Here is an 18912-nt window from a genome sequence, read left to right on the forward strand (position 1 = left end):
AAGTTACGTTCACCGGGGGTACACGTGTTCGGATCCCCGTAAACACGCCGGTGGTAACTATTAAGTGTGCGTCCCCAGACCAGTAAGTAGGCCTACCTCCACGAATTTGCGAAGGGTAACAATACTGGCTGTTTCTGATTAATTAGTGCAAATTAAATAAAGACTCCTTACAGTTAATTGGCGTTGAGGTGATTTCCCTACGCCTAAGCCCCACTAATCACCCAAGTCGTGGCCTGTCAACACGCCCTGAGAGGAGTCGGATTGCTCTACCGGAGCTAGCAGAACCGAAGAAAAACGGTTACACTACCCACTGATCTGTAATATTGACATCTGCAGTGCTACCAGGGGTGTGACACACAGGTTCCTCTGGAACCAGCTCAAATGACAACTGAGTGAGAAGTAGCATTACCTTGAGGACTTTCTGCTTGAGTTCCATGCTGAAGCTCTTCTCAACAAGCAGACAGTAGAGGGTTTCAGCACCGTGAGGTTCGCAGAGCAGCAGAAATACCTGGTCCCTGCAACTCCTGCTCTCCAAGTATGATATCAACATTTCCAACACCTCCTGCAGCTGGGGAAACAAACACATCGGTACACCACCTTTACTTCATCATGCCTAGCACTAGCCTACTGCTGAGGGCCTCACAATAATGGTATATTCCATCCACTGTGGGAACAAGGACGTGTCACTCTCAGTTAGAGAGATAAACCATTATGTAATCCCACTGATTCCCCCTCATACAGTTGCATATCCTGGACTGTCACATGCCTGTGGAAGAGCAAGCAATAGCAGTGCCACTTCATACAGACATGCCGTCACAGATAAACTGAATCAGCAGAGTGAGAAGTGAATTTTAAAATTGTACTGCTGGTTTGAATGCTGATGGGCGTAAAGATTCATTATGTAACTTATTCCATGAAGCAGGGTCCTAGCTGACAGTTACTAGCTACTTAAGAAAGTCCTTGCCTTTTATGGAACCCAAAGGCTCATTACCATGTTCACAAAGGCCCGCTATTGGTATCTATTCTAAGGTAAATGAATCTCACTCAAACTATCACATTCAATTTCTTCTAGATCCATTTTAATATTATCCTACAATCTAAACCTAGTTTCTCCAAGCAGTATCATCCCTTCAGGATTTACAACCTCCTGAAGACCTAGGCCCATTTTCAATAGAACAAAGTCTTGTGCCAACTTATAGCTTCACATCATGATGGCAAACAGTCACATTCTCACCAGAATTTCTTCCTTCACAGAGGACAAAAAACCCAGAATGGCTGCTACCTCCTTCAAATTCGGTTCCTTCTGTATATAGTACTTGACAAGACCAAGAAGTGACATACAGATTGTCTTGCTGTCATCAGAACTCAGCACTTCAGATGCTGAGTGATACTGACGAATAACATCCAGCTGGAACTGGACACCATACTTTTTACGGAAATATCTGCGATCATCCTTGACCACAGTTGAGATGTATTGCACATGACCTGCAACATAGCAATTGGCATTCAAACTGGATCTCATTCAAAGGAGCAGCCAAGTTTTGATGCTTATATTGTGGTGTTCTGGGTTTTGACACTGTATAGTTTGACAGGTGGATACTGACATTTTGGAATGTGCTATCTGGACCTTCAGTGTACGAGTGTTTTTAATTCCCATGTAAAGGACTACACAGTACCACAATGCACAAGATTAAGATCACTGTATGAACCTGCAGTGATGCAAGAATCTCAAATATTATATATGACACAAACTCCGTCTTAAGTGCAACAATTTAATAGTAGTTCTTTCTTCTTTCCTTCCTCTACACTACATGTTTCGGCCCTAAATGGCCATCATCAGGTGTATATTCTTACGTAGCTGCTACGCTGCCTGTAGTTTAAAATTTAAAACACCAGTCTTTCCAATTGTATGTATGTATAAAATCTTTGTTAACCTACACATGTCAATTTGATTTCCAAAAGTGACACTTTTTAAAACTTCAATTCAAATTAAAATGACTTTAAATTTTCCGTTCTTTTTCTTTTTCCAAATCTTAAAAATTAAAATTTCTCGGGGTACTCGCCCTATGTCTATAGTGCTGCAGTGGCCACTTCTTGTTTTATCGCTGTTCAGGTATTGTTCTGTGTAGGCTCTCTGTGCATGTGTCACTGCCTATCTTTAATACGTGTCTCATATATTGTGTGAGTGTAACAGGATGCTTAAATATAATATTGTACTCAAATATTATATATAGGTGAGTCAGATTTTCTACATAGTGACTTATTTTTAAGCTTGTTGTGCTTGCTGCACTGCTTAAAGTGAGAACTCCCTTCGTGACCATGAAATATTCTGAAACTTTACAGGCCAGTGGTACTGTAGTCACAGCAAAGTTAATGTAGCCACCCCACTTTCCATATACACCTAAGCAGAGCAGCACGCAGTGCATGTGACTTTCGTGGGCTGAAGGTGTACTAGAAGCAGAAATCCATCACAGACTTTCAGCACAATTTGGAAACAGTGCTTCACTGAAGCAAAGTGTGTACAAATGGATAACCATGCTCAAAACCGGTCACACAAGTGTCAATGACAAAGGATGATCAGGACTCCTGTCCACATCCTCGTATTATGCAGAGGTTGATCATGAGATAAAGTAAAAAACAGAATAAGTTTGGCAAAATATATGAAAAACAGATGCAATTTTTACATGTTCGATAAATTTATTTCAGTTTCTGAATGACAGTCTGATACAGCATTTCTCAGCATTTCTACATAACAACACATTTCACAATATGCAGTACTATTTAGTTATTTATAGTCTGAGTTTTAAGGTTCTCACAGTAACAAATATCACATGTTGTCTTCTGGGATATGACACTGTGTAGCATGTTTGAATAATGCTGAAGATGAAGGCAGTAATTGCCCTGTCAGACTACACAGAAAATCTCTATCTTGACATTTACTGGCATGAGTTCCATGACTAAGTAATATTGTGACTGAACAGATAGTTGAATGCCTCAATACAAGATCCTCAGGAAACAAGATTGGAAGTAAATCCACTAATGTAACTTTAATGTTTCTTGCATCCTGCTGTGTATTTAATCAATATTAAATTTTAAAATTTAAAAATTTAAAATTTCGTGAATCGAAGTTCGACTCAGATCACTGGTTATACTTTCACTTTCACTTGTTTTTCAGTCATTTCCTACTTACGCTCACCACTGCGTGCAGTTCACTTCAACTAGTTTAATTACTACCACTGGTTAAAAGTTCATGAATTAAAGTTCAACTTATTATACTGGTTGCACTTTCACTTTTTTTAGAGGTCTCGCTGTTCTTCCGCGTCCAGTGATCTGAGTCGAACTTCGATTCACGAAATTTTAAATTTTTAAATTTTAACTTTTAACATTTAGAATGATATTTTAACTTGTGTTTTATAAGAAGAGCTTGATATATCATTGAGCATAAGCCTGAATAAGATACAGGGTCAAATAAGTGGAAAAACGAACGTGATTGCATGTTTTATACAGTTGTTCATATACCTGAGGATGACCTCTTGAGGTTGAAACATGTAGTGTGATAATAATAAAAACGTGTTGTGTAGTCAGTAAAATTTACTCTAATATCCACTAACGTAACTTACGAACATGGCACTTCAATACCAACTGTACCACCGATTGCATAGAAATGCCACAGCCTCACCTATCCTGATGTGAAACTGACTACGAGACCAAATTCTGAAGTTGAACAGAATATGCTGAAACAGAGATTGGCGGAGTGCGGGGTTTGGTATGTCTCGAGCCATCTCGACTAGCAGCTGCACTGCCATCAACACGTTCACATCGATCAGGTGCGGCTTCGCCTGGAATGATGGGTATTTTCTGTAAGTCTGATGAAGATAATGACATGAAACTGTAAGATAACCAAAGTTACACATTTGTTGTTATGACTTGCATATTGTCATTACCAATGTCACAATTAGTCACTGTGCATTTATTTCACTATGACAAGCTATTACAACCCTTGAGAGGCACTTAGGAATCAGATTTTCACTGAATATGCAGGTTCAGAATGCAACCAGTCATGGAAAGGTTAGTGCATTTATACTATGATACTAAATATTATGAAACCCATTGGAACAGATACACAAAAACTTATTCCCTGATATGACAAGTGCCTCAGTTCTGGTGGTGACTAGGTTAAAAAATAGTATAAGTATGTATTTCTTTTTACATAATAAAACTTTTTTCTCACTGCTTGTTTTGTTAACAGCTCACCTGAGGTTACTTTCCAAAGAGCCCTTGCATCTTCATCCAGCTACCACGAATACCTTTGAAATTGCACAATCTTTAAAATGTTAATATTGTAGCGTGTTTTGTGTGTCACGCTACAAATAAGTTCACGCCGTTCTCCGATATAGCGAGTTTATTACGTTCGCTCGCCTTACACACACTTTACAATCATTTACACTTGCAGTGGTACAATCACTGCTTACAATATCTCGGCAACACTGGACTGTCTTCTCTGGCGGTTATTCCAAGACTCACTCCCAAGGTGGCTCGATCACGACTGACCTCTTAGCTGGCTACTCCGAGACTGAAGACTTCTCGTCGAAGCTGGGCTTTTATAACCTTGGCCGCTGCTAGGTAACGAACCCTCTGTTATAGCGGTGGAGACGTTGCCTTATTGGTTCTGCGTTCCCTACGCAATAACCCATTGTTATCGCGTTGTCTCTGTTGGAACGCTATGCGTGTTTGTCGTAACCATGGAGATTCCTGTTAGAACTACAGTAGAGCGAATGTTGTTTCTTATGCAACGGTCTGTTCTAGCGTTTCCATAGAACTGACTCTTCTGGATTCCAGACACGTTACAATATTGTCATGTGTTGGGTGTATAACGCAACAAATAAATTCACGCTGTAGTGGATATAGCAAATTTTATTCCACATTCGCTCTTACAATCACACAATTTACAATCTGACAATAACTGGCATCTGCAGTATCACAAATACTAGACTGCAAATGCCAGACTACAACTGACTGGTTGCTGGCTAACTCGTTAGTCTCCGCTGGCTAGATGGAGAACAGTCTTGATTAGTCTTCACTGCTCCTTATTTAGCCCCGTTCTGGACAACACATAAAACAGCCACGTAATAGCTACCACTGTTATTACCGTCGTCTCTCACAACCACTGCTGTCTGCCGCCGTGGTAGCCGATAGCCTGGCAACACTGTTGGGAGTTCTTTACCGCTACGTAGTAACTGCGGCGTCCTGCGTTACGTGACCGCTGTTGACTCGTGTTGCATAGCGACCAGTATGCGGGGGGGGGCGTCATTCATAGCGCAACATGTCACAATATGTTACATTTTCCCAACCTTCTCTAGGCAGAACCCTTAGTGACATCCTAGGGTTGTCTGAATTTGTCTTATCATTCACAACTTCACTATGCACTTCTTATGCACTACAATATCACTAAGAAGGGTTATTGCAAGGTGAAGGAATGAGAAACATGATTATTAAGTGCTCAAGAACACCCTATACTATGGCACTAGAAGCTGGACACCTTCTTCAAACAAGCAGATCCTATTATCACTTCTCTGTACCTTTGTCAGAAGAACTCCAATGATCAACAACCCATTATTCTTCATAAGCTGCTCCTGATTGACAGGACTGCCAGCAATTATGTTCTTCAAGAGGCTCAGAAACCCAGATATTGGATTCTGCTCCAACTTCCAATCTGGAAAAAAGGAATGATGGGTGTGTTCATTTGTATATCAGCATCTAATTATACATTTATCAAATTTCTCCTTATCTGTCCATCATACACCAAAAGGTACTGGCAATCCCCCCCCCCCNGGTGATAGTAACAAAGAGCACAGTCCTTCTGGGCATCTTAGTCGCTCAGCTAGTCAAGAAATTTCCTGCATTCTATTTCATTTATTCACCTTCCATACATCCTGTCAAGAGTACATTCTCATACGGATGTGGAGTTTGTCCTAGTTACAGTCACAACTAAGAATGGAACCCGCAAGTTCATTACTGTAGATTCTAAGGGGTTCTGATGATGGTGTATAACACTAAGGATTACCTCAATCACCGGACTTGCAATCATTGCTCTTTGTAATGGGTCCAATGGAGTATGTTTCTCATTTCTCATCTGAGGACAGAAACAGATCCAGTTTCCAAAACGTTGCATTCTTTAGTGTGCGTCTTATTTAGAATACTAGATGACGGACAAAGTCCAAACACCCACTAATCCTGAATTCATTATTTTGTTCACTAGAGCCTGCTGCTGGTCCCCACCATTTCCACTTCATTACTCAATATCTATCATGTCATTCTACACTACATAGTTTTAAATAGCAAAAACATCATTAAATAACATATAAGATGAAAAACTGGTATTTCTGTACAGTTGCATACGGTTACAGGTCAAGAACTTACCAGAGTACGAGCTGGAAGGCAGGATCTCCCACTCATCCGAGTCCACAGAACCTTCATGACCCTCAATCAAGCGATACTCCTTTTCAACAGATGGTGACAGGAAGCTAAGGTCAGGGCCCTCATCTGATGTGGAGGCATTTTCCAGAATAGGGAAAAGAGCATGAACTCCTCCGATTCCATTGATCGCATTCTGTTAAGAAACATGGCACAGAACAAATTAAATGCCCATGTCATATATTTGTAGAAACAACTGATTTTCCATGACTGGTGGTTACTGATGCCTGGGCATATGGCCTCCTAAGTGGGTTTATGGGACCCCAAAGTAGGCACACAGGACATGTTAGTGGGCATATGGGCCCCTTGCATGTGCATACAAGAGTTCAATGGAGAAGCACAGTGCATTTGGATCAAAATCAATTTCATCTCAAAAAGTAAATGGTGAGCAAAATGGGAATAGGAACCTTCATATTAACAATATAATATAAAACATTAAACATTTCTTTTCATGTTTTGATTTCTTATTAATTGTCATCGATGGGGTAATTGAGATGGTCATCCTCATTGTCATAATCATCCCCACTGTTAAGGTCACTGTTGTCACTGTTGTCAATGGCAGCATCATCATCCTCATTGCCATCATCACAGAGGCTGTCATCATGTCTGTTGTAGTAATCATTGTGGTCACTGTAGCAATCAACGATGCTTGCCAGTCATCTTGGTCATGGTCTTTTCTGTGGTCATGGTCGTCATTGTGGTTGGGATTTTGGTTCTAATGCTCATAGTCATAATCCTCATAATCATTGTGGTTGTGTGTGGTGGTGGTGGTGGGTAGTGGTGGTAGTCGTCATTGTTGTCATCCACACCACCATCCTCTTGCATGTTTGCTTTTCTTCCAACTTTCTCTTCAGTGTCTGCAACTTCCATAGTCTTCTATATAAAATTTGGAACCAATATCATTTAAATAAATTAATAATAAAAATGTTTAATAAAAGCACATTGTAAGTCTAAAATAAAGGTTTCTGGGCATATCAGATAGTGTACGGATTCCAGAAGTTCAACAGAGTTGTGAGACAAAACTCATATTTTCAGATAAAAAAATCAGACCCTCATAATTCTCTGTAATTACACGATCCATCATATACACCTAAGAACTGCTGTTAAGCCCTGTGAAATTCTGGTGCATGAGTCCCACTGGTACCTTGATACTGTAGGTCTGGCAGTGGGCCGCCACCACATGTCCCTCATACATGTTAGCAGGTGTGAGGTCCAGGCACAGGTTGTTCCAGTATGCCGCAGGAGAGAAGCAGAATACCAGCTTGTTTGTTAGCTCGATAAACTCAGGTACATCCTCCAGTGCAAAGAGAGCAAAACAGTTGGGACCTGCATGATGAACCAACAGTTCATGTTAAGTAATCATTCACCTTACTCTGTGAGTCAAGAGCCTTTGTTACATAACAATACTAGGCACTAAGGTGTAATTTCTGCCTTCAGGCCATGTGATGAAGTTATTTCAATGTTTCAGCATATATGGCACTTGATACCATCAGGATAAATGAGGCAGAAGGAGGAAGCTGGCACCAGCACAGTTACTGGTAGTCCAGTGACCATGGGGGGTACATGTTAGCTTAGTTGGTTGAAGCACTATGCTACAAGCCAGAAGGCCATGGTTCAATTCCTGATGAGTGCAGTGGATTTTTCAATTGACTTAATCCTTCCAACCACACTATGGCCCTTGGGTCAACTAAGCCTCTAACAGAAATGAGTACCAGGAATCTTCCTGGGAGTGAAGGGCTGCCGGTGTGTAAGGCTAACAACATCACTGCCATCTATGAGTCGACTGTCTAGAAAATGTGGGAGCCTCGACATCTCACAACCCTATATGCCTCCACAGCCTGTCCCAGGGATAGCTTCACCTTACCAGTGAAAAGACTAGCTCCTTCTAACAGGTCCAATCTAGTACAAGTTCCCCTTCACAGCTGATGACGGAAATGGGTACAGTTTCAGAAGGGCTGCACATGCCAAATATACCTCAGACAGTGGCCACTGTGGAACATAATATTTGTATAATGTAACAAAGGTTGTTTTAACAGTACATTCTATTTGGAGATGTATCTGATGGTTAAATACATTTTTAGCCTACTTCCTTTACTTTGAAAAAATAAAAGTAGGCTTATGAGATCACCATGCTCTCTGTGCGTTTTATTCCCCCCACCCCATCAACTTTTGAATGCCTGAACCAATCTTTATGAAACTTGGCATGTATATCTTGGCAACCAAGCCCATCTCTAAAACATACTTCATAAATCCCTTCCATCAGTCTGTGTAGCCCCCGTTGTTACTAGGCAACATTAGCATAGCAATGAGCACACACACAACAACAGAACTGCTGGATGTATCATCTTGTATGCAACCCATGTCATATCAAAGAAAAGTAGGTAATTGGTTCTTCCCAGAACTTCTTCTTAATTTGAATATCTAAAACGGTGGTGTAATTCTGAACTTCAACATTATCTTGGTCAAGTGCAGGAGCGTTTTTCTCATTCCACCTCCAGTTTCCAGATCCTAAAGGAAGCCTGATTTGCAGACTCATGTACTGAACTGAAACATACCTCCATCATACAAAGTTTTGACTTGCTGTGGGGTGAGCGCCTCCTGAAAGAGACACGCAAGTCCAACCTGTCCCTTGAGACTTGTGGGTGAGCCCCATATGGTGTCCTGCATGCCGGCAGGGAAGCTCTTCACGTTGGGATCGAGGGGTGTAGAGGAGCGCAGGGGCAGGGTAAAGTAGTTTGGAACTTGATTGATGAGTGTTGGCAGGAGACCTCGTTCCATCACGCCACCAGAAAGCAGTCCTCCCCTATCACCTGACTTGCCATCCACAACGGCCCCACTGGAGTTACTATGCCTCTGCACCACAGAACCGATTGTACAAAAAGCAAATGGCTGAAAAAGAAATGAATGAATAATGTAGTTTTGTAACTGAAAATTCTAAGAATGACATCTGCCAAGCCAGAAGCTGAAAATCCTGACCGAGATTTCTTCAAGTTATTCTTCAGTCTCTCCAAGCAAATGCTGAGACACTATCATGAGAATTCATATTGTGCTCTTCTGGATTACTTCATGATATAATCTGGCAGATGGGTATCACCATTTGAAAGCAACACACTACCTCCATCTGCCCTGAAGATGCAGGCAGTATGTTTGCCTAAAACATTAAGGAGCCCAAAGAGGGGTTACTGTAACAACTTACATCTGTCATTGCCGGAGACTTCACACTAGCCACCATGCGTTGTGCTCCATCTATATACACTGTTAGCTGCCTCTGCCCAAATGGTCTCCTGAAAACAAAACAAATTTTGGCCTAAATGATATCCAGCATCAAATTCTTATATAAAAACACTGCATCTTGGAAACGACAGGTCTGCTTGAATGAGCTGGCCTTAATCACTGCATTCTAGTAACCTATATGAGCCCTTTCCACTACACATAATAGTTAGGTCCCGACTTCTGAATTAAGACAAGAACAGAGCCAGTTTCAAACATGTTATGCTCTTATTAAAAAACCTAAATCATGGACAATGTCAACATCACAGAAACTGACTTATGATGGAGGTTCATCAAAACAATGTTCAGGAAGGAATGATATAACGTGTTTTCAGACTAAGGATTAGTGCCTATTAACTTCACTGTATTCCATAAAATGAAACTCTATCCTCAATAAAACAGATTTTGACAAAACTTCATATTTACAATTTACCTATAAAATTGAATATATTTAGACATGGATTACTACTTTATAAGACAACCTAAATAGGTAAGTCAATAAGTAAGTTACAAATGGATATAGAACTTAAACAAATAAGATTTGAAAAATGCTTTTATTTCTCAACATAATCTCCCTGTACATTGAGGCACTTGTCCCATCGTTTCACAAGCCCCTGAAAACCAGCAGCATAAAATTCTTTGGGCTGCTGTCGGAACCAGGCGTGTTCACACGGCATGGCCTACCTCACAATGCATGACAGGTTGCATACTTCCGTTGAATGGCCTTATGAAGTTTCCTGAGGATGTTACAGTAGGAGTTGGCATTTACGGTTTGTCCTTGAGGCTGCAATGCAGTGAGCTGTGTGCCTTCGTGATCCCAGAAGACTGTGAGCATCACTTTCCTGGAGGATGGTGTCACCTTAAACTTTTTTTTTTGGCAGGTGATACAGGATGTTTCCACTGCATTGACACAAGCTTTGTCTCGGGCTGGTAATGGTGAACCCAAGACTCGTCACCTGTGACAATTCAGGCTAGCATATCGTGTCCTTCATCATGGTAGCGATTGAGATGCTGTAATGCCAGACCCATTCTTTGCATTTTGTGTTGTGGGGTCAGCACGCACGGCAGCCATCATAGACAGACTTTGTGAAAATCTAACCTGTCATGCATTATGAGGTAGGCCATGCCGTGTGAACATGCCTGGTTCTGACAGCAGACCAAAGAATTTTATTCTGCTTGTTTTAAGGGGTTTGTGAAACGGTGGTACATGTGCCTCAGTGTACAGGGAGATTATGTTGAGAAATAAAAGCATTTTTCAAATCAGTAATCTTATTTGTTTAAGTTCTATATCCATTTGTAACTTACTTATTGACTTACTCTCATAAATTTATTTTAAAATGTAGTCTTATACAAAAGTCTTGGCCACTAGGTAAAGGGAAAGTCGTCCCTGTACTTAATTAATTAAGCATCATGCCATGAAGAACTACAGGGGAGCAGATGTATAGCTCCACCTCTTTTGACCCTGACACTAGTTGGAAGTGAGAGGTCAGCTTCATTCCACCGGCTGCATTACCCCTGGAGAAAGAGGCCCAGTATCAATGAGAGAGGAGGATGGATGGCCCCAAGAGCTGGTCTGGTTGCTGTGAAGAAGATAACAAACTTTGCCCCTGCTGGGAACTGAAACCTAAATGTGTAGCCTGTATCCTGTCACTGTACTGACTAAGGTACTGCAGCTCCAGTCATGACTACTAATAAAATAAATATTTTAAGACGACTCGTACATTTTCTTCACAGGACAGAGAACAAACATTCTTCCACGTAAGATGTGAGGTTCTTAAGGCAGTCAATATCAATGATACTATCTTCTGGGGTGTATGTCATGCACTGTTGTTTCACAGGGCTGCAACAGGAGAGAAGAGTAAGTTAAATAAGCAGAGTAAAACTCCCTACCGTTACCTTGCAGCCATGTGACAAATGTCCACACAGTGCCACTGCCCCTCTATGAGAGGAAAGTCTGTGACCGACGCAGAGAGGAATTCCTTCTTTGTGCTGATACCAACTACAAGGGCCCCATCAGGTCGGAAGAAAGCTTCGAGCCCTGTTCCTCCACTTGTCAGTAGGCTGCACAAACACCAACTCCTCTGCATTATACAAACCTCACTTGGATACCCACCACATATACCTCTCTCTCAGTATGAGTGTATTTGAGTGTGTGTATGTCCGTGTGCGCACATGCATGTATACACAAAGTGATGTATATCCTAACATCTTAAATTCAAGAGATTATACCTGTGGTCATTTCTTGCCAGAAAAGTTGTATGAACTTAGGTCCAGTTATCAATGATTATGAAGCAATGGATGTTTCAAATTCAAGAACAGTTATGATGTAAGTCTCAATAAGTTCATGTTGACAGCAATCCACACTGGCATGCAAGAAAATGTTAGAAATTTAAATGCGTATGATTACTTTCTTAAATTTTGAAGAACTTAATTTTTTTTTATGTTGGAAATTTTCTAATTTTGTTCATGCCAACATGCATTGGTGCCAATCTGTAACGCCGTGTCTGCGTTACGTCAGAGGGCATCCCCCCCTCCTTTTCTACTACCTTCCCCCTTCCACTGTTCCACTTCCTGGTTCCTGACGGCTCAAGCCCAACAAGTGTGTTCCATTCTGTTGTTGGAGCTTGAACTGTTCAGTTGATTCACTTTTCCTGGTCTGTATGATTTTGACTGGTTGATTGCCAGAGGCCTATTACCTCCAGGGACTTACATTGTATTGGCATTTAGTATTTAATACATATATTGTCATTTGATATATTTGTTATAGTGTCTTTGAGTTGGTACATCCTACCCAAAAACCAAATTTTGGTCTTCAAGACCTTTTCACGTTTCAAATCCTATGTTGAAATTATGACACTGAGTCATGAATCACCCTGTATATCTATTTTGTTACATGGTCTGAGTTACTGTGTCATTAAATAAATTATAAATATAAATATATCTTCACCTCTTCATCGACTTATATATCTCTATCTATTCACATCTATCTGTAGATGTCTCTATGTCTTTCTATCATCTATATACATATCTCACTACCACCCTCTTTCTTATTCCCTCTACATATGTATCTACCTGTACATATCTATCTCCCTCTATTTATCTATCCTTGTAAAATACCTCTCTTTACATTTGTGTCCCTCCCACTCCACCCCCAACCTTAGTTCCCGCTTGTCTCTCTGACCAGATATCTAGCATCCCCAGTCCATGTGTAGACTAGCCAGCAACTGTTCTGTCCACATTCTGCACAATATTCACACCTGTGCTTGCCTCCACACTACCCACAGCTCCAACCTGTCCCATCAGAGGTCCAGGAAATTAAAACAAGTTTGCAAATTGTTGTACTGCAGCACATCACATTGATTCAGAAGGAAACTTCCTCTGACACTCCAGTTGGACTGACCCAACTGCACAGCCAACGAGATAGCAATATTCAAGTGTAGAGTGAGGACCACTGCTCACATGTGCTAAAATAAATCAACCCTTACCTGAACAACTGCCTCCGGTAGTTGGCTGGGCTCAAAGACTGTGGTTCCTTGATGGGGTCCAGCTGCACCCAGCAGTGAAAACTGAACCCATATCCTGCTCCTGGCCACTTCTTGATACCAGACACACTGATGCCATCTGTAACAAGCATTCCATACCAGATTTCACACAGTCTTTGCACTCTGGCATTCTGAATGTTCCTGACTGTTCCAAATAGATTATTTCTGACTTCCTTCAATGACCCTCCACTCACTTTGTACACGTTACTTCTGATCTAACTCACTACATGAAATATATAAAGCATTGTCCCATTATTACTAAAAAAAAAAATATACTGGAATATATGTATTCCTTGCACTTCAGACACTCTTTATTGTAGTTACTGTCCTTCCTGTGGTTTTGTATGGGGGTGAAACTTGGTCTCTGACATTAAGGGAGGAACATAGACTGAGGGTATTTGAGAACAGGGTGTTGAGGAGAATATTTGGACCGATGAGAGATGAAGTGACAGGAAGTTGGAGAGAACTGCATAATGAGGCGCTTCATAACTTGTACTCTTCTCCAAGTATAACTAGAATGATCAAGTCAATGAGGATGAGATGGGCAGGACGTGTAGCAGGAATTAGGGAGATGAGGAATGCATATAGGATATTGGTGGGAAGGCCAGGAGGAAAGAGACCACTGGGAAGACCGAGGCGTAGGTTGGTGGATAATATTAAAATGGATCTTAGAGAGATAGGATGTGACAGATTGGATTGATCTGGCTCAGGATAGGGACCAGTGGAGGGCTCTTGTCAACACGGTAATGAACCTTTGGGTTCCATAAAATGCTGGGAAATTCTTGAGTACCTGCAGAATTGGAGGCTCTTCCAGAAGGGCACAGTTCCATGAGTAAGTAAGTAAATAAGTACTGTCCTTACATTGCATACTACTATAACTAATGTTATAATGGTTACTGTTGCTTATGACTGTTAGCATTTTTCCTATGGTTTATGATTACTACATTTCAGTAATGGCGCTAGCATGCCTCTCACTTCACAGATCCATCATGTTGCAACTACCAACTGTAGGAAATCAGAAGCATGAGTCTGAATGCCCTACACTGGAATGATGCCCATGTAAGATTGCATAAAATTCAACAATCACTTAAAGTATGGGGACAGAAAAATTGTATTATGTTTATGCACACTATGCATAGAACACATAACAAACATTCAGAAAACAGAAGAAGGAAAATGCAGGTCTTGTGTTCTGAACACCTATTTAATTATGCAATAAATCAACAACAATATGCACTCTTCAACTAATACTATTGATGACTGTATACTGAAGCATCGTGCTGTGTTACAGTTCAAACTGTATTGTGTTTCCTTCCCTACACAACACTTTAGCAACGTTCTATGACTTTGCCATTTTAATTGGTTATTGACACCATCACTGTACACTTGTTGGCACTGTAAATGTGAGACACATCGATTGTCATGCAATCATCATCAAGTACAACTGTGCAATATGCATGTTGGTATACTGTACATGCTTGTAGCCTCATAGCAGTTGCCAATACAATTAAAACTGAACAATATTACAAAAAAATTCAAAACTGAAATTGAAATAAGACTGGTGCAATCTTGCTGTTATTCTGATCTCTAGCGTGGTGGCATTTTTCTGTTGCTCATTGTCTGTGTTTGTTTTCTGTTCCTGTTAGGTATGCTTGATGGTTGTTGTTGTAAGGGTGAGAACCTCTTACACATCCACCAATGATCACAAATAAAATGTTTCACAGAAAAGGACTGACACACAACACCTTTTAATACTGTCAAGATTACTAATTTGAGGAGGAAATGCATGGGGCATGTAACATACATGTTCGACATAAGAGATACAATAATTTGGACGAAAACCTGAAGGTCAGATATTACTAAGCAAACTCTCATGAATACAGTAATCAACCCCTGGGTTTCATAAATGGTGGGGACTTTCTTGAATATGCAAGTGACTATTAACTCTTCAATAAGGGCTTAATATCATGTAGTCAGTTATTCAGTAAACCGCCATGTGGGGGAACTATACATTGCTTGAGGGTAATATTAAAATGGACCCTACAGAAATAGATTGAAAGGTATGATAGGCAGAAACAACTCTGCTAAATGGTACTGCTAATGAATGTGAACTCAAACACCCACCTGAGTCTCGCTGAATGTCAAAGTAGCTGTTACAATCCACAAAGTCGCTTTTCCGTGCTACAGATGAAATTGCGTGCAACACCTGTATTCGGTATGGGAACTGAAACAGAACATATCACATATTTTATAAAGTGTCTTTGCCATGAGAAATCACTATATATATGACCTTCAGATTGAAAAGAAGAAGAGATACTTCTAAAATGCTATGAAATTACATTTGGTATGAAGAAGTTCTAGACTAATTCATGAAGCAGACTTCTTCTTTAGAAGTTAAAGGGCACTCAGCCATTTAAGAAATTCCCAGCATTTTTTGGAACCTGAAGTTTCATTACTGTGTTCATAAGAGTCCAGAAAATGTCCATATCTTAAGTCAGCTGAAACCAGTCCACATCGTCACACACTATTTTTTAAAATCAATTTTAATATTGTTTTCCCATCTGTGCCTTGGTCTTCCAACTGGCCTGTTCTCCTGAGGTCATCCAAAAAATATTACTGTATGCTAGTCTCTTCTCTCTCATGCAGAGTACGTGCCCTGCCAATCTCAACTTCCTTGTGTCGTCCTGACAATATTGTCAGCAGAGTATACATTATGAAGCTCCCAATTATGCAGTTTCCTCTAACCTCCTACTTCCTCCCTCTTTGGTCTAAATATTCTCCTGAAGAACCCTCAGTCTATGTCCTTTCCTTCATGTCAGAGACCATGATTTACATTCCATACAAAACAACAGCTAAACCTGTAATTTTGCTTACAATTTTTTATTTTTACATTTTCAGATAAGAGACAGAAAGACGGAACATTCTGAAGCAAGCACATGCAGAATTTAATCCACTCTTAATTTCTTCATGAATGTGATTTTCATATTTTACTGCCATTCCCATTCATTTTTCCCGTTGTTTTGTATGGATGTGAAATTTGGTCTCTCACACTGAGTGAAACACAATGGACAACAGGCATATGGGAATAGATGAATGAACCTAAGAAGTAGAACAGTACGAAATGAGGAGCTTTATAAACTGTACTCTTCTCCTGATATTAGGGTGATCAGATCAAGGAGGATGTGACGGACAAGCAGGTAGCATGCATGGAGGAGATGCAAAATGCATACAAAATTTTGGTTGGAAAAATTAAAGAAAAGAAACCTCTCATAACACATGTTGATTGGAGGGTAATTTAAAATAGATTTTAAGGAAAGAGGATGGGAGATGAGGACTGGATTCACCTGGCCCACAACCAGTGGTAGGCTCTACTGAAGATGGTAATGAAGCACCAAGTTCCATAAAAATGAACCCCTTGAGTAGGTGAGTGACACCAGCTTCTGAAGGACCTGCTCCATAGAGTTATTGTGTAATACACACTGTGACTGTTGACTCAAGTATTCAGAGCCAATGAGGCCAAACGTGTCAACTCACTTTCAAATCTGCGTCCTCCCTGAGCAAAAGGAATGTCTGCTTCAGTTCATACGGGGTGATGGAGTGAGATGCCAGCACCTCTAGTAGCTTTATCAGCTCATTGGCCGTTTTCTGACTCAGCTTCACATGATCCTCAAGTGCCTGGCATATGGCAAGGATGACCCCTTGCCGACACGCCAATGTCTTGCTATGAAAGAAGAAATACATATATAAAAGGTACAAAGGTACAGGCTGTGGATGCCTATAGGGTTGTGAGACATCAAGGTCCCTTCATTTTCTAGACAATTGGCTCACAGATGGCTGTGAGGTTGTCAGCCTTACACGCTGGCTGCCTTTTACACCCATGAAGATTCCTGGTGCTCATTTCTGTTAGGGGCTGAGTTGACCCAAGGGCCACAGTGTGGCTGGAAGGATTAGGTCAATTGAAAAATCCAGTGACCTCATTGGGAATCAAACCCATGACCTACCAGCTTGTAACACAGTGCCTCAACCAAATGCACTACCACGTGCCCCTAAGAATACATACAAAGGTTTTTAAATTATTTAATGATATTATATAAACCACAGAGGTTATATGACAACAAAGGAGATGAGAGAATGAATCTGTAAAAGAGTGGGGAAGAAGTGGTCACTGGCAATTTCACAGTACTATCCTGACATCACCTGGACAAACCGAAGACAACCATGAAGGTAGATGCCTTGTTTCCTCATGTGTCAGCAGCTACCGAATGTCAGTGTTGAAGAAACACTGCTGAAGGTGAAGAGAACAGTCTTCAGAGTTGTAATACCATTTTGTAGTTCAGAAAGAGTCCGACATTTCACAATAACATATCACTTTCATCATCAGTGTCAAAGAGTAAGCCAAGCAAGAATCAGCAGACGCAAATGGTAAACTCCAAAACTCTGAGCTCTCTATGAACTACACAGTGTTACAACTCAGCAGACCACATATATATATGTATGCCTCATGGTCACTGCCATGAGAACCTTAAATGATGCACTACTAAAGTTACTGTCGCGATTTTGGAGAAACTATAGATGGGGTTTGGATTGATGATCGGAATTACTGAACCATAACTACAAATAACTACGTCAGTAACACTGAGTTACACACTCCAGAGATCACCGTAACTACTAACTTCATGGAATTGAACCCTTCTTATGAAGCCAGCAATTGTGTAACTACTCAGGAACTTAACAGAAATTTATGGAACCCGAAGGTTCATTACCATGTTCACAAGAGCCCTCCACTGGTCCCTATTATCAGCCAGATCAATCCAGTCCATACCACCCCATCCTATCTCTCTAAGAACCACTGTAATACTATCCACCCACCTATGTATTGGTCTTCCTAGTGGTCTCTTTCCTTCTGGCTTTCCCACCACTGCTTCAATAGGTATCCCAGAAATGAGAGAATATGATTCTGTCCGTAGCACTAATATTCCTGAAGGTGTGACTGCATTTCTACATGATCTGATTTCTAGACCAGGACGGATGTTATCTTCAAAATTACACCCACTAAACTACTCTACTTTAAACATTACAGCTATCATCTTCAGAGCTTCAGGCAGGTCACTCAAACATCACAGACAATGAAACAAACAATATAGAACAATTAAGAGCCTTCTGGAATGTGACACCATGTAGCCTGTTAGAAGTTTACTGCTGTTTCTGTGAAATTCAATGCCATCATCTTCAAGGTAGAAGAGTCAGCTGAGCAAAGCCACGAAGAGGGGAGATATATTACAAGGTGTGGCAATAAAGAAACCGGATTCATGCTCTAACCCTTTATTAAAAAAAAATCAGACAGTCGAAATGTTATCCCCTTCAATGTAGTCCCCTCCCCGATCCCTACACCGCTCCATGCGAATTTTCCACTGTTGGAAGCAGTGCTGCAGGTCATCTTGTGTTATGCTCTTCAAGAGTTGCGTCGCTTTTGCTTTCACTGCATCCACGGACTCGAACCTGGTCCCTTTCAGCGCAGACTTGATTTTTGGGAAGAGAAAAAAGTCGCACGGTGCTAGGTCCGGAGAATACGGTGGATGTTCCATCACTGGAATGTTGTTTTTTGCCAAATACCTCTTCACAGATA

At 40.8% G+C, this 18912-nt stretch overlaps 1 protein-coding gene across 1 annotated transcript in view; it reads right to left on the minus strand.

Moving 5' to 3' along the window:
* Positions 1-18912, minus strand: part of LOC111869976 (neurobeachin-like protein 1) — a 166675-nt gene that overhangs the window by 114142 nt on the left and 33621 nt on the right. Inside the window, exons 12-23 of the mRNA XM_033753628.1 lie at positions 16821-17007; positions 15411-15510; positions 13230-13365; positions 11641-11805; positions 9671-9758; positions 9030-9363; positions 7619-7800; positions 6421-6610; positions 5580-5713; positions 3680-3839; positions 1235-1485; positions 410-568 (exon numbers count right to left, since the gene is read on the minus strand). Of these exons, the coding sequence (XP_033609519.1) occupies positions 410-568; positions 1235-1485; positions 3680-3839; positions 5580-5713; positions 6421-6610; positions 7619-7800; positions 9030-9363; positions 9671-9758; positions 11641-11805; positions 13230-13365; positions 15411-15510; positions 16821-17007 (2086 nt within the window). The remainder of the gene's footprint in view (positions 1-409; positions 569-1234; positions 1486-3679; positions 3840-5579; positions 5714-6420; positions 6611-7618; positions 7801-9029; positions 9364-9670; positions 9759-11640; positions 11806-13229; positions 13366-15410; positions 15511-16820; positions 17008-18912) is intronic.

The sequence above is a fragment of the Cryptotermes secundus genome, unplaced genomic scaffold (assembly GCF_002891405.2).
Source record: "Cryptotermes secundus unplaced genomic scaffold, Csec_1.0 scaffold2419, whole genome shotgun sequence".
NCBI classification, from domain to species: Eukaryota; Metazoa; Arthropoda; class Insecta; order Blattodea; family Kalotermitidae; genus Cryptotermes; species Cryptotermes secundus.